Below are 16431 nucleotides of genomic sequence, written 5' to 3' on the forward strand. Positions count from 1 at the left end.
CTTCAATTCTGGTGTGGTCGGCTGGACAGTGGTAGAAGGAGATGGTTTCTCAGCCTTGACCTCATAAAGAAAGTCAGAGGTATGTGTACTTCCTGAAACATGGTTAGTCCTATCTGACTCTATAAAATCAATCTCAAGAGGTAAAACACCACCACCAGGCATGCAATCAATATCACTCTCAGATTCACTCTCAGCATCAAATTCAGACATATGATCAAGTACAATTTCAGACTCAATGCATGAAGAGTGAGAGGCATGTAGATTAGAATAAAGATCAGTCATGTATTCATCAACAACATGGTCAATTATTTCAGCACGAAATACAGAAAGATCTTCAGATGGGTATTTCATAGCATCCAGAATATTAAAATGAACAGTTATATCACCAAACTCCATGGACAGTGTGCCTGCATAAACATCTATCTTAGTTTTAGCAGTTTTCATAAAGGGTCTGCCTAGAATGATGGGAACTGATCCTTGAGAAAATCCATCTTCCATATTCAAGAAATAAAAATCAACAGGGAAAATCAGTTCACCAACTCTAACTAAGACATCTTCTATGAAACCAACAGGATAGGCAACACTTCTGTTAGCTAAATGAATTACCACATCAGTTGACTGCAAGGGACCTAGAGATAGAGAATTAAAAATAGACAGAGGCATAACACTAACAAAAGCTCCTAAATCTAGCATGGCATTGTCAAACTTACTATTCCCTATGATACAAGGTATGCTGAATGTACCTGGATCTTTGCATTTTTCAGGAATTTGAGGAACAGATTTACCAATCAATGCGGAGACATTTCTGCCCATGCTAATCCGTTCACTTCCTTTAAGCTTCCGCTTATTAGTGCACAGCTCCTTCAAGAATTTGGCATATCTTGGAATTTGCTTTATTGCATCCAACAGAGGTATGTTTACCTCTACCTTTCTAAACGTTTCCAAGATCTCTTTCTCTGCCTCTTCCATTTTTTTGTTGGAAACTGCTCTTGGAGGGAATGGAAGAGGGGGAATGTGCTGCTTCTGCAAATCAGAATTACCTGTGGAAGAAGATTCACCTGCACAGAAATTGTTAGGTAAATTTTTGTCATCACCTTTTTCTGGAATAGAGTGAAGTTTGGCAGGTTCATTTGCAGATGAGGAAGGTGCTACGGGTTGAGGTCCTTGACATTGCTTTCCCGACCTCAATGAAATGGCACTGACATTTTTGGGATTTTGGACAGCTTGAGAAGGCAGCTTGTCAGAATTCTGGGACTGTTGTTGATTCAATTGGGTAGCCAATTGTCCCATCTGATTGGTTAAGCTCTGAATGGAGGCTCTGGTCTCTTGCTGAAACTGCATGTTCTGCATAGTCATTTGCCTCACAAGTTCTTCGAGGGAAGGTTGTGGAGGGGCCTCAACTGTTGGCTATTTCTGGGGTTGTTGCTGTTGTTGGATTGGTGGAGGAATGTATGGTCTGCTTGGGCCAGCAGCATTTTGGAAGGAAGGAGCAGGCTGCTGTTGTTGCTGAGGGCTAGACCATCTGAGGTTAGGGTGATTCCTCCATCCAGGGTTGTATCTGTTGCTGGAAAGGTCATAATTGTTCTGCTGTGGTTGATTTTGCTGCTGAGGTTGAGGAGGTCTATTGTAAATATTTGCAGCATAAGCTTCAGGCTGCTCAATTGCTCCAGGTTGCTGCATGGAAGGGCAAAGGTCTGTATGGTGGTCAACAGAGGAGCACAAACCACAAACCCTTGCGACAGGTACAGATTTCTGATTCAAGGCCAGCTGGGTTACCAAGTTGACCAACGCATCCAGTTTGCCTTCAAGCTTCTTAGTTTCAGATGATGCAGATGGGTTTGTAGCTACCTCATGCACTCCTCTAATGACTATGGCATCATTTCTGGCACTAAACTGCTGGGAGTTGGAGGCCATCTTCTCAATTAAATTTCTGGCTTCAGCAGGAGTCATGTCTCCAAGGGCTCCACCACTGGCAGCATCTATCATACTTCTCTCCATATTACTGAGTCCTTCATAAAAATATTGGAGAAGAAGTTGTTCTGAAATCTGATGGTGAGGGCAACTGGCACATAGTTTCTTAAATCTCTCCTAGTACTCATACAGGCTCTCTCCACTGAGTTGTCTAATACCTGAGATATCCTTCCTGATGGCTGTGGTCCTGGAAGCAGGGAAAAATTTTTCTAAGAATACTCTCTTAAGGTCATCCCAGCTCGTGATGGACCTTGGAGCAAGGTAATACAGCCAGTCCTTTTGCCACTCCCTCTAATGAATGAGGAAAAGCCTTCAGAGATATGTGATCCTCTTGGACATCTGGGGGTTTCATGGTGGAGCAGACAATATGAAATTCCTTCAAATGTTTGTGCGGGTCTTCACCTGCAAGGCCATGAAACTTTGGAAGCAAATGAATTAGTCCAGTTTTAAGAACATATGGGACATCCTCATCAGGGTATTGGATGCACAAGCTTTCATAGGTGAAATCAGGTGCAGCCATTTCCCTTAGAGTCCTCTCACGAGGTGGAGGTTGTGCCATGTTCTCAGAATGTGCAAAATCAGAATGCTCAGAATCAGAATGCTCAAAATTATAATGCTCAAGATCAGGATGTTCAAAATCACCAATAACAGAATGCACAGATTCACCAGTTATGGAATGCTCAGAATGATCAAAAGGTATAAAATGATGCCTAACTAATCTATGAAATGTCCTATCTATCTCAGGATCAAAGGGTTGTAAGTCAGATGGATTGCCTCTAGTCATACACTACATTCAGCATGCACACAACTAGTTGCCTTGTCATGTAAATAAAGGTGTAGGTTTGAACTACAGCTACCCTCAAATGATATCCAAATGACTTGAAATTTTGTGAGCAACCCTATAAAATGATGAGAAGATAGCACAAAAAATTTCAGACAAAAATTCAAAGTCTAACTATGAAAGCTAAAAATGGTAGGTTAAGAATTTTTTCAAAACTTTGAATAGCACATGAGTTTTTGACAAAACCTTTACCAAAGAATTTTTACTCTCTGGTAATCGATTACCATATTGTTGTAATCGATTACCAGTAGCAAAATGAGTTTGAAAAAGTTTTCAAACTGAATTTACAACGTTCCAAATATTTTCAAAAGGCTGTAATCGATTACAATGTTTTGGTAATCGATTACCAGTGCCCGTGAACGTTGAAATTCAAATTTAAATGTGAAGAGTCACATCCTTTCACTCAAAAGCTTTGTGTAATCGATTACACTTATTTGGTACACTTATTTGGTAATCGATTACCAGTGACTATTTCTGAAAAAAATCAAAAGATGTAACTCTTCAAGAAGGTTTTGACTTTTTCAAATGGGTTTTAAGTTTTTTTTAAAAAAGTTATAACTCTTCTGAATGGCCTTCTTGACCAGACATGAAGAGTCTATAAAAACAAGCCTTTGTTTTGCATTTTCAATGAATCTTTCGAACAACAATCTTATGCAATCCTTTATAAGCCTTGAAATCTCTTTGAACTTCTTCTTCTTCTTATTCTTTGTACCAAAAGATTTCAGAAGTTTTCTGGTTTTCTAAACCTTGAAAACTTGTGCTATTCATCCTTTTCATTCTCTTCTCCCTTTGCCAAAAAGAATTCGCCAAGGACTAATTGCCTGAATTCTTTTTGTGTCTCTCTTCTCCCTTTTCCAAAAGAACAAAGGACTAACCGCCTGAATTCTTTTGTGTCTCCCTTCTCCCTTGTCAAAGAATTCAAAATGACACAGTCTGAGAATTCTTTTGATTCTTCCCATTCCCTAATACAAAAGCGTTCAAAGGTTTAACCGCCTGAGAATTCTTTTGTATCCCCATTCACAAAGTATCAAAGGTTTAACAGCCTGAGATCTTTGTCTTAACACATTGGAGGGTACATCCTTTGTGGTACAAGTAGAGGGTACATCTATTTGGGTTTGACTGAGAACAAGAGAGGGTACATCTCTTGTGGATCAGTTCTAGTGGAGGGTACATCCACTAGGTTCAAAGAGAACAAGGGAGGGTGCATCCCTTGTGGATCTTTGCTTGTAAAAGGATTTTTACAAGGTTGAAAGAAATCCCAAGGACCGTAGGTCGCTTGGGGACTAGAGGTAGGCACGGGTTGTTGCCGAACCAGTATAAAAACTCTTGTGTGTTTGTTTCCTTCTTCCCTACTCTTGTGTGTTTGTTTCCTTCTTCCCTACTCTTTTACTTTCCGCTGTGCATTTAATTTTCGCTTTTACTTTCTGTTAAGTTTCTCTTCTACTCCATATTCTCTTAACAACATAAGTAAAAGTCTTAAAAGAGTAATTTTTTAATTGGTAAATTTTTGGGAATAATTAATTCAACCCCCCCTTCTTAATTATTCTGAGGCCACTCGATCCAACATGCTGCAGCAGATCTAGACACAATTGGGTTCCTCCCCTGGTTGTTTCTTAAAGGTGACTCACTTCCACCTAAAGAGGGGTCTTCCAAATTCCTAGATCTAGTGAATTTTTACAGGACCAGAGAAAAGATCCAAGGTTAGATAATTGAAAGGACACAACCTAATTGCATTAACTATTTTTTTTTTGCATAACTAGGGATGCACATAATTGACTAATAGTAAAATATGAAAGATGTAGAAACTTGGATGTCTAGTTTTAATTTGAAGCAAAAGAAATCAAATTCTTCAACAAGTTTAGATCCAATATATTATAGATTTAGAAATAAATATAACAAATAGGTGTAACGATCTTTTAAGAAAGCTACCTTCAAGTGTTGGGAGAACAGTAGAAGCAAATGTGTTTTCTTAAGGAACTATTTATTAATAGCAATATAGAGACAATATTCAGAGTCAACCCTTTTTCTTAGGAATCTTAAGCCTTCACTTGGTGCTTTCCATTTTCCCAGCCCCATTTTCACCACTAACCAATATTGATTGGCTGATTCCCTCATTAATCATAAGTCTGAATCTGCAATAATTTATATGGTTGACTTGCAATTTAATTAAATGAATTGTTTGCACCAAAAAATGAAATTACTTGTATGTTGCATTTGCAATAGCAAAAGGATGTGGAGTTAGCTCACGAAAACCCAATCCTTTATATTGTGCCATCATATGGCTATCATATAAATGACGAAGCTTTATGAAAGGATTCACATCAATCAATATATTTCCAGTGTAACTCTATAAGGAAAATTTGGTATGAGCTCATGTCAAGTATAAAAACATTAAGATACAAGTCTGGAAAGGTGGCATCTAAAATACACACATAAATTTCATTGATATGATACCTTGATCTAAGATAATCCAAGACACTAGGTTCATGTAGATAAGCAAGTTTTGTCATATCATCCACTCCACATAGGGTTGCTTCGGTATCTTTATGATAAACACTAGAATCTTTAACAACAACTTAAAAATTTCATGACAAAGGCAATGATTCACAATGTTAAAAGGTCAAACTATTCCAAGTTTTGACTTCTGAGTTGACTTAAAAAAATTATATCTAGTGCATCGACCTACAGGATACTGTAAGCACTAAGCTATCCTATCTTTTTTCTACTTCTCTTAAAAATTTCGACCAGTCATTCATGTTTTAAGCAGTCACTCAAAGCAAAATTGATATATTTAAAGGACAAGCAAATGGTGAAGAATGGGATTGAATTTTGATCATTATTATACAAAGAATTCTCACTGTCTTCCCTGAAGTGCGAAGGACTTTGATTTCTTCTCCCTTAACCTTCAATACCTCACCATCTATCTAAGCTATTTGAGAATCCTCCACCCAAACATAGGAACCAATTATAGGATTGGCCATGGCAGTCTACAAAGTAGAGAGTGTCACAAGTTAAACCAATAGAATTTATGTCCTCTCTAACAAAATGTATACATAATCAAGAAACTAGAGAGAAATTCATAAACAAAAGGAAAATGGTAAAATATTGTTCTAAATCCCACACAAGAAATTGAAATATCTCTAAATATATTTGGTTGCTCTCATCTGCTATGGGAATTAAGAGTTTTCAATAGGCAAATTGAATTGGGGAAAACCCTAATTTCTGTGTGTGTGTGTGAGAGAGAGACAGAAAGAAACCCATGTCGATATCCTCATAGTCAATCCAATTTACAATGGCCTTCGTCGCTCAAGCTACCTGATGTAGCTCCATGTAGAGCTTGTAGGCCTTGGATCTTCTTCATCAATGGAGTCCTTTGCTTCTTGAAGATCAATGGCAGTGGAATGGAGAAGAAGGAAAGGTGATTGGAGATGACACTTCAAGGAGAAGATGAGTCAAGAACAAACTCACCACCAAAGGAAGCCATGCATAAGAGCTTGAAGGTAGGAGAAGATGAGTGGAAGGAGAGGGAGAAAGGGGGGCACGAAATTTATGCATCAAATGAGGTATGAACTTTGAAGTGTAATTTCTCAAATGATCAAAGTCGAAAAAATGTACACACAAGGCCACTATTTATAGCCTAAGTGTCACACAAAATTGTAGGAAAATTTGAATTTCTATTCAAATTTCACTTGAATTTGAATTTGTGGAGCCAAATTTGGAGCCAAAATTTCACTAATTATGATTAGTGAATTTCAGCTATGGTTCAGCCCACTAATCCAAGATCAAGTCCAAGATTCTCAACTAAGTGTGCTTAGGTGTCATGAGGCATGTAAAACATGAAAGACATGCACAAAGTGTGACTATATGATGTGGCAATGGGGTGTAGCAAACAAATGCTCATCTCCCCCTTAGGCTGATCCAAAATTTAATTGGATTGGGCTTCTCCCAATTCAATTAAATTTCTCTCCCAACACACACATCAAATAGTGAACTTAATGCATGTGAAATTACAAAACTACCCCTAATACAAAAACTAGTCTAGGTGCCCTAAAATACAAGGGCTGAAAAATCCTACATTACTAGGGTACCCTCCCTAGACTATGGAACCCTAAATACAAGGGCCAAAAATAGTGAAACCCCAATCTAATATGTATAAAGATAAGTGGGCTCATACTTAGTCCATGGACCCAAAATCTACCATAAGGCTCATGAGAATCCTAGGGCCTTCTTATGTATCTCTGGTCCAATCTTCTTAGAGTCTTCTATCCAATGCCCTTGGGGGGGGGGGGGGGTAGGATTGCATCATCGCCGCTCTTGACGATCTGAAGCACGTTGAGAACCATGTCATTGATGTACGGTTTCAGAAGCAGCGGCTCTTGAGAAACCAAATTTATCAACTCTACAAACGTGCTTTTGAAGTAGCTTCCTTTGAAGCCATGCAAGAGCGTCAAGACGCCAACCATGATCACGTGGAGGAGCTCGTGGAACATTAAGGGCTTGAAGAACAAGCGGATCATGTTGATGATAGTGTCGAACACCACGATCTGGACGTCGAGGCTGGACAACGACGGCGACGCGAGACAGGCCAGAAACGACGTGTGGAGAACCAAAATGATTTGGGGCAAGGTCGAGGCATATGGGGCCAGCGTGGTCAGTGTGACTGTGTGAAAGCGAGAGAGCTGCATGAGGCAAATAGAAAGCACGAGTAAATAAGCTTTTATATTTGACTTAATGGATTTCAAAGAGGGTTTTTCTAAAATCGTCTTTGAACATTTGCATTTAAAGACAGTTTTTCCAAAATCGTCTTTGAACACTTGCTTTCAAAGATGATTTTTATAAAACAGTTGTCATTTTTTCTTTTATTTATAAATTTACCACCGTATTTTATTCTAAGACGGTTTCAAAACAATCGTCTTAGAATAAACGTCGTAAAATATTAATTTTATAGTAGTGCATTAATCTAATTTTTTGTTACAAATAAAATTATACTTACTATATTATAAAAATAAAACATGTGAGAAAATGATTTGATAAAAATAATTGTAAACGAGGCCATGATAAATTACCATTAACTCCGCTAGGAGACATGTTGCAACTCCACAAGCACCTGAGTAGCCATTCATCGTCTCAACAAGTGTCAAATTAAACCTCCAAATGCAGCATTTTTAGGATTACCAAGCGAACTTTTGTCAGTGTTCAGTTTGTAAGAATTTGGCGCTGGGAGATTCCAACGCACCATTGTCTCACGAGTACTCTTGTTCTTGTGTTGTACTACCTTGTTGATGGTTGATAGAAGATGCCAGATTTGACTCAAGATGTGCCAATCCTCCCACATGCATTGTTGAAGATCTAAGCATTAGGAGCTTTCCAAAGAATCCAGCAAGTTACTAAAAATAAACTACCATCAGTTCTTAGCCAAGCTAAGCTATCATCACGCACTCAACACATTACTATTATTAAAAAAGAATAAATAATATTTTAATGGACTTAATATTTAAAAAATCTTCTCAATTAAAAATATAATTAATTATCATTTTTAACTTTAACATAATTATATTTAATATGCTATTAAATATTTTTATAATAAATTTTAGTAATGTATATATATATATATATATTTTATATAAATACTAAATAAGTATAAAAATTAAATAATTTAATCAAATCCGTGTAATTACATGTCTAAAATCTAGTAGAAGCCCGTCTCCTTTCCCAACATCAAATGATAAATATAAATAAATTATTATATTAAGGTTGCATTAAAAAACCACTTTCTAATACATGTCAGCTGATTAATAAGTATGATTTATTGAATAATGAAAAATAAATAACTAAAGAAAATGTCCATATTGCCCCTAATTTACGTTGGAAAAAGTTCACCAAAATTTTCATTCTTATTATAAAATAATTTACATGATTTTATGTTCAAAATGTTTTAATTAAGAAACATTTAAAATATTTTATTAACTATTTTTAATTTTAATGACCTAAACATAAATATTAAATAATTTTTGTTTGTATAATCTTTTTTAATGACTCGGGAGTTTGAGAGGAGTCGTTAGTCCTATTAAATTTTTTTCAAAACCATATTATTTTTTTGTTTATTTCATATTTTTATTCCACGACATCAAACTTCCCGTGGATTGGTTTGGAAAATACCGTAGAGGCAAGATCCCTGTTGTCAACGGACTTTTGACCAGAACAAAATATGACGACGCAGAACGCACAAACTCAACGCAGACAAAAAATGACGCATTTTATTAATGTTTAAACTTTAAACCTGTAGTGGGATCCACCACTCACATGAATTTTCTTTGTCTCATCGTCCCCCATTCACACACCAAAACATACACACTTTGCCCTCCATTTTCCTCTCTCTCTGTATCTGTAAAATAAAAACCCCAACTTTCCTCAAATTTTAACTTTCTAATGCAAAACCAAAGCTAACCCACTTGGCGTAGTAGTAACTGCCGCTTCCATACTCCTTTCCTCGAATCTTCCTCTCTTCATATTTGTCATTGGCTTGGTCCTCTTCTTCTTCTTCTTTCTCTCTTTCATCTTCCACCGCAACCAGTTTCAGTGTTTTCAGTTTCCAAGTTCGTGCTCTCTCCGCTTTCTTTGTTTTTTCAGTTTGACTTTCGCTCGCTGTGTTACTACTCCTCCGTATACCAAACGCGCCCTTGCTTATATGTGTCGTTACTTCTTTTTGTGCTTTACCCTTGTTTGGTCGAAATCTGGGAGTTTAATCAATATGTTAGTTAATTTCAACGAGTTTGGTTTTCGAACTTTTTTTTTAAAATAAATATATTTTTTAAAAATAAATGATTTGGGTGTTTGTTTTTTAATGGAATTTTCCCCTTTTTGACTATTGTACATACATGCACTCTCGAGAAGTATATTTTTGTGTTTCACATATTTTTTTAATATTATAAATTTGAATTAATTTCACCGGTTTATTGTGGGTTTTGTTTGAGAAATGGAGTATCTAATTATCAACGTCTCTTTCTTATTTCAGGATTAGGGAGTTTGTGGTGCATGAAGGAAGCATTCAGTGAGATTTAAGAGGCTGGTTTTTTCTGCATTGTGTTTGAATTGAAGGGTACAAGTATGAGTACTACACCACAAGAGAAGTTTGTTAGGTTAGTTTGATGATGATGCGTGCCTTGTTTTTACTCAATGATTTTATGTTGCTGGCTATGGCAATTTTGGAAGCATTCTATTTTTTGATTCGTGGCATGTTTTTCATGCTTGCCGTTGAGGCTAAGAGCCAAAAAATCTCGTTACCATTTCTCCAAATCAAAGTGTTTTGAAAATTTCAAATTGTTAACCCTTCAAGTTATAGAAGTTTTATTCCTTAATCAGCATTACTAAGGAGAACATGTTTTAGGAGGAATATCGGAAACACAAACTAAGTTTGTATTACCATTATTTATCATTTGATATTTGTATGATGTTTCAGGTTTCAGGATTGGAATTCAGAGAAGGGTTCTGAGAGTAATTATCCTGCAATTAAAATAACACACTCGGAGAGATTTAGAACTACATTAAGTTCAGTTTCTGAGAAGTTTCAAAATGGATTGGAATCTGGTTCTGAGAGGATGAAGAGATTTAGAACATCATTCAAATCTTTTCCCTATGGTAGTGTTCTTTCTAGAAGCTTTAGTTCTAGAAAGAAAATCCTTGATCCTCAGGGTCCGTTCCTTCAAAAGTGGAACAAGATTTTTGTATTATTATGTGTCATTGCTGTATCGCTGGATCCTTTGTTCTTTTATGTCCCGGTTATTGAGGATGCGAAGAAATGTCTTTCACTGGACAGCAAGATGGAGATTACAGCAACTGTCTTGAGATCTTTCTCTGATGCTCTTTATATAATCCACATGATTTTCCAATTTCGTACTGGATTCATTGCTCCCTCTTCTCGTGTATTTGGAAGAGGTGTTTTGGTTGAAGATTCTTGGGCAATAGCTAGGCGGTATCTATCATCATATTTCATAATTGACATTCTTGCTGTTCTTCCCCTCCCACAGGTAGGGATACTTCCGTCTTGTGTAGGGCCATCTAATATCTTAGTGGTTTTTATTCAATGTTGCATTGTGGGGGTTCATTTGTGATCTTATTGACTCAAGGCTTGCTATAATATTGCTAGGTGGTGATTCTAGTTATCATTCCAGAGATGAGTGGTTTTAAATCACTTAATACAAAGAACTTGCTGAAATTTGTTGTTTTCCTCCAATATGTGCCTCGTCTATTGCGAATAATTCCATTATATAATGAAGTTACAAGGACCTCTGGCATTCTCACTGAAACTGCTTGGGCTGGAGCTGCATTTAATCTCTTTCTTTACATGCTTGCAAGTCATGTAAGTTGATGCTTATATACTTTCTTATATACATTTGAAGATTGGACAAGACTAGTCTAGGCTAGATTCTGATTGGAACAATAAAGAATGGAGGTTACAGAATAGAGATGTTTCAAGAGAGTCCTAGACTTGGAAATGACCATCTCCATTCAATAACTCTAGACAATTCTTCCTATCTCTCCCAAGCCCTATTACATTTATTCCACTCTTTTCCAATACAATCCTCTCTTGCCTGCTGCCACATGTCTAGGTAATTACAAGATTTCTAACCTCTCCCGCTCCAGTGGCAATCCAATGTTTTAATTGATTTCCTTTCCCTTGGTGAGAGGTGGGTATGCTGCTTTTCCATGGGAAATTTGGATTTTATCTTTTAATGTGGTAGTAACTTCCTTTACTACCCCACTATTTCCTCTTATCATTTGAATTTTAAAAAAATTCTCAGAATTATTAAATTCTAATCAAACATGTTTGTGAATTTGCTTTCATTAAAGGTTTCCGGTTGGGTTTTTGTGCCCTTTGTATTCTTAAAAGAATGTAACATTTTGGTCATAGTAATCCTGGAAATGTAAAAGTATACCTTGAAGCCAACATCCCCTAGTAGAGATGCAACTTGAAAGGTTAACTAACTTGGATCTGGTAATTTGCTTAGCAATGGTAAGTTTCCTAGTTGTGTTTGAGAATGTGAATAAATTCTTTGCACCCTTATCTGTATGTCAAATTATCAGTTTTGTGTCAGCAAGTTGTTTATGATCACATATGGATCATGTATACTTTAAAAGAAGTTGTGCTTGTGTGGGCACTTGTGTCAGATATGAGACAGACTTCAAAATTTTTCTAGTAATATTCATGTTGTGGCCTGTTTATGTTCATGCTTCTTAAGTCTCCATGTATATTGTAGTTTCCACGCATCACTTTGTTTTAGTTCCTATTATTAGTTCCTAGTGTTGTATGTTTAAATCTGATACATTAATGTTGCATTTTTTGTTTACAAAAATTATTAGTTCCTATCAATGGTGCATTTTTATTTGCAAAATTATAGTTATAATATTAATGAAAGTTCAAAATTATGTCGTCTGCATTCGTTTCTGATTGCTGAGTTAATTTTTTCTTTTAGGTTGTTGGTGCCTTTTGGTACTTGTTTTCTATAGAACGAGAAACCACATGTTGGCAAGAAGCCTGTCAACGTAATACTACAGTGTGTAACAAGGCTGATATGTATTGTAATGATTATTTGGGTGGGTTGAGCAAAATTTCAGCATTCCTGAGTACTTCTTGCCCAATACAGAACGAAGATAAAAAGCTCTTTGATTTTGGAATTTTTCTTGATGCCCTTCAATCTGGTGTTGTGGAGTCAAGAGATTTTCCACAAAAATTCTTTTACTGCTTTTGGTGGGGCCTAAAAAATTTGAGGTGCACTTCCTTGATTCTTTTTTAGTATGATATAATATCAATTTAGATTTGAAGGTAAATTGTATTATGTTGCAATATGTTTATGATTTTGGTGGCTGCTTTATGAGGTCTGATGTGCAATAAGAGTATTTTGCGAACTGTGGCTCTGTGGATTCTGTTGTCTGCATGCTCAACATAGAAACATTTATGATCATTCCCTATTATGCTGGATGGCTTGTTAGGTTTAAAAGTTCTCTTCCTTTCGAAGTACATGCAAGCTCAGGTCCATGTGATTTTCTGTGCAAGAAGTGATTGGGAACATAATATTTGTAGATAAATAGATTAAAAAAGTTAATTTGTCATGTCTCATTTTTTATTGACAAAGAATAGATAATCAATTACATCAAATCATGTATATGTTAGATATAATCTGGTTTAATTTGAAGACTGGAAAATGATTTTCACATCAGTTTTGTTTCTGTTTAATGGCTCAATGAAAATGCAGCCTTGGGTGGGGATTCTCAGCCAGCATGATTTTATCTTTTTTAAATTTTAAAGTTGAGCATAATCACCATATTATTACTGAAGTTATCATCTAATATTCTGTAATTATTCCTCCATTGGGAGCTGGATGCTTTTATTGCAGTTCTCTTGGTCAGAACCTGGCAACAAGTACCTATGTTTGGGAAATCAGTTTTGCAGTTTTCATTTCTGTATCTGGTTTGGTATTATTTTCATTCCTCATTGGAAATATGCAGGTTAGTACCAAATATCTATGGATATTATTGCAATCATGCAATGGGGCTTTCAAGCACTGTTTATTGATTTAGGATTTTGTAGTACATTGATTGCCATTGTTACATTTACCCTTGATAATCTGTCCCAAATTTTCTCTGATTTTTTGCCCCAATACTATTCTTGTATAAGAGTCAACAAGTTTTTATATCTTGCTAGTTGAATTAAGATATCCACATTTTGAGATTTCCTTGGAAATCAACTGTCAAACTAACTTTTCTTATCAATCTTTTAATAATACCCATTTTTTTTTGTCCCCTTAGCTTTATCTTAACATTTCTTCAATCCTTATTATGGTGATTCTGGAGTTAAACAGTTTTATGTATGGTCATCGGGTCTGTCTCTTTATAACATACTATCATAAGTAAAATAAATAAATTATGACCAATGTTACAACCAGCAATAAAAGTTAGTGTATGAGTTTAGTAGAGATAAAAATTAGTTTGATTAATAACGAGTTATACTTACAAAAGGAGGAAATAAGGAGGGAGTAGTAGAGAAAGAGTTGCGATAAGTTTTGATTTGCCAAGCAAAACACAATTTATTAATTAGAAACCTGAGTCATTCTGTTATGAGGTTATATTCTTCAAGGTTATCACCAATTATACTTGGTTTGAAACAGACATATTTGCAGTCAACAACCACTAGATTGGAGGAGATGAGAGTAAAAAGGAGGGATGCAGAACAGTGGATGTCTCATCGATTGCTTCCAGATGGCCTGCGAGAGCGAATCAGACGATATGAACAGTACAGATGGCAAGAAACCAGAGGTGTAGATGAAGACAATTTGATTCGTAATCTTCCCAAGGATTTAAGAAGGGACATAAAGCGTCATCTTTGTTTGGCTTTGCTGATGAGAGTAAAGTCCCCCTGCCCCCTTAATGGATTTATTTTACCTTGGGCCTGATCTTTATTCCTTTTCATCTGTTTCATCATGGGCATATTTTGAACCACCTGTGCATAGTGATTGTGAATTTCTTGTTTATGTTGAATATCTCTTTTCAAAATGTGTAGAAAGTCAAAAAATTGAAATTTACTTCTGCTGCTAGTTTAGCATGCCTATCTTGTTATTGGTGAGCACTTAATTGAAATTTCCATTGATTTGGAAGATATAGTTTTGCCTAAAATAACAAAAATGCTGATTTTGAAAAATCAATATCTTCTGGACTTCTGCTTTAGATAATTGTGTAATATAATTCTGGTGGTAAAGCATATAGCAATATGCAAATCTTTTCTTTGTTTGAACATGTGTTTTACATTTGAACACTTAGAAGTGTTGATGTGCATGTTTTAATTAGTACTTTCAAAATGTTAGTCTTCATTTTGGTAATTTATTATTAATAATATGTAGTGTGACTATTGTTCCAAAACTAGTTTCCATCCTTCTGGATTTCTCAATTGTGTTGTGATTTTAATGACATTGCTATTGGAAAAATCAAAAGCTATTGCCAATTTTCAGTTTAATTTTAGTAAAAACCAACCAAATCTTCTCTTGTACGGACTTCAGGTGCCAATGTTTGAGAAAATGGACGAACAACTTCTGGATGCAATGTGCGACCTTCTCAAGCCAGTGCTTTACACAGAAGAAAGCTACATTGTCCGGGAGGGAGATCCGGTTGATGAGATGCTCTTCATAATGCGTGGCAAGCTATTGACCATGACAACTAACGGTGGAAGAACCGGCTTCTTCAACTCTGAGTACCTCAAGGCTGGTGACTTCTGTGGAGAGGAGCTTCTCACGTGGGCTTTGGATCCTCATTCCTCACCCAACCTTCCTACCTCAACCAGGACTGTCCAAACCCTTTCAGAAGTGGAAGCCTTTGCCCTGAAAGCCGATGACTTGAAGTTTGTGGCATCACAGTTTCGGCGCCTTCACAGTAAGCAGCTACGCCACACTTTCAGGTTCTACTCGCAACAGTGGCGCACATGGGCTGCATGTTTCATTCAAGCAGCATGGCGGCGCTATAGTAAAAGGAAGCTTGAAGAGTCCCTCGTCGAAGAGGAGAATAGGCTGCAAGATGCATTGGCTAAAGCAGGTGGTAGCTCACCTAGCCTTGGTGCCACAATATACGCTTCAAGGTTTGCTGCTAATGCACTCAGATTGTTACGTCGCAATGGTACAAAGAAGGGTAGGGTGCCAGAGAGATTACCACCCATGCTGCCTCAGAAGCCTGCAGAACCTGATTTTACTGCTGATGAGGAATAGAGGGTGTGATTGAGAAAGAAAAATGAACATAGAATGATATTTTGGTAGAATTGTATAATATATGGGGTCCATAAATTGCGAGGCAACTTGTATATATTAATATAAATATCTTGTTATTGAATGCGTTTTAATATATTTTTTTGCTTTCTATTTTTGTCCATAGTATTTGATTTGTTGAGTCATGAAGACTTATCACTGGAGTCTATAGGTTATGTATATATCGAGGAAGTTCTTTAACACGACTTTCTTTTAATGGGGAAGCATGGAGATAAACAGAGCATCTATATTAATCTTTAGGACACTTTTTGGTTATTTATGTTTTAATGTTTTTTCGTTTTGATCCTTTATGGTTTAAAAAGGGTTATTTTTATTTTATTTAAAAAACTATAAACCACTTCAAAGCAAGCCAGAAGAAGATGGTCAATGGTTTCTCCGGTTGTTCCTGTTCCTCCTATTTCGGTTCCAGTTGAGGGCGGAAACCCAAGTCGCGGTATAAGCATTTGGTCTCACCTAAGCAAATTGTGCCAATGGAGACAACCTCACGTGACATGCCATCTTCCGGACTCATTTCCACGAGCCTCCATTGTGGTGTGGAACATAGTCATCATCAACTTCAGGGTTTTACTTTATGCACCATTTGCTGATACATCCCGTGCAAGATAGACAATTTTCATAAAGCTGACACGGATTGTGAATCCATAAAGTTATTATGGATTGTGAATCCGTAAACCCAATACGTTATGGATTATCAATTCGTAAGTGATCTATATCATTTTTTTAACTTTTTCAAAAATAGATTTTATGAATTAAGTTAAAATTGTTGACCAATGCAGGAATCGAACATGTGACTTTTAGTTATTAGTACGATAA

At 36.3% G+C, this 16431-nt stretch overlaps 1 protein-coding gene and 1 non-coding gene across 3 annotated transcripts; both read left to right on the forward strand.

Annotated features, from left to right (window-relative positions):
- The first annotated feature begins 2044 nt into the window (after positions 1–2044).
- On the forward strand, positions 2045–2151 carry LOC114385615. The gene has a single exon (XR_003660980.1). It is a non-coding gene; the product is annotated as a small nucleolar RNA R71 (small nucleolar RNA).
- A 6980-nt stretch (positions 2152–9131) lies between these two features.
- On the forward strand, positions 9132–15715 carry LOC114384966 (cyclic nucleotide-gated ion channel 1-like). 2 transcript variants are annotated; one of them, XM_028344832.1, is made up of 8 exons: positions 9132–9408; positions 9828–9951; positions 10272–10839; positions 10959–11171; positions 12286–12581; positions 13207–13318; positions 13978–14214; positions 14863–15715. In XM_028344832.1, the coding sequence occupies exons 2-8, from the start codon at positions 9920–9922 to the stop codon at positions 15559–15561; spliced, it is 2157 nt and encodes a 718-aa protein (XP_028200633.1). In that variant the 5' UTR covers positions 9132–9408; positions 9828–9919; the 3' UTR covers positions 15562–15715. The 2 variants fall into 2 exon arrangements, with proteins under 2 accessions (XP_028200633.1, XP_028200634.1); XM_028344833.1 differs by lacking the exon at positions 10959–11171.
- The last annotated feature ends 716 nt before the right edge of the window (positions 15716–16431 follow it).

The sequence above is a fragment of the Glycine soja genome, chromosome 14 (genome assembly GCF_004193775.1).
Source record: "Glycine soja cultivar W05 chromosome 14, ASM419377v2, whole genome shotgun sequence".
NCBI classification, from domain to species: domain Eukaryota; kingdom Viridiplantae; phylum Streptophyta; class Magnoliopsida; order Fabales; family Fabaceae; genus Glycine; species Glycine soja.

Bases quoted from the DNA above. Each gene is read 5' to 3' on its own strand.
- LOC114384966 (XM_028344832.1), top strand. From the start codon at position 9,920: ATGAGTACTACACCACAAGAGAAGTTTGTTAG. The intron at 10,840-10,958 runs GTAGGGATACTT...TAATATTGCTAG, and splicing joins CTGTTCTTCCCCTCCCACAG to GTGGTGATTCTAGTTATCAT. The intron at 12,582-13,206 runs GTGCACTTCCTT...CTTTTATTGCAG, and splicing joins TGGGGCCTAAAAAATTTGAG to TTCTCTTGGTCAGAACCTGG.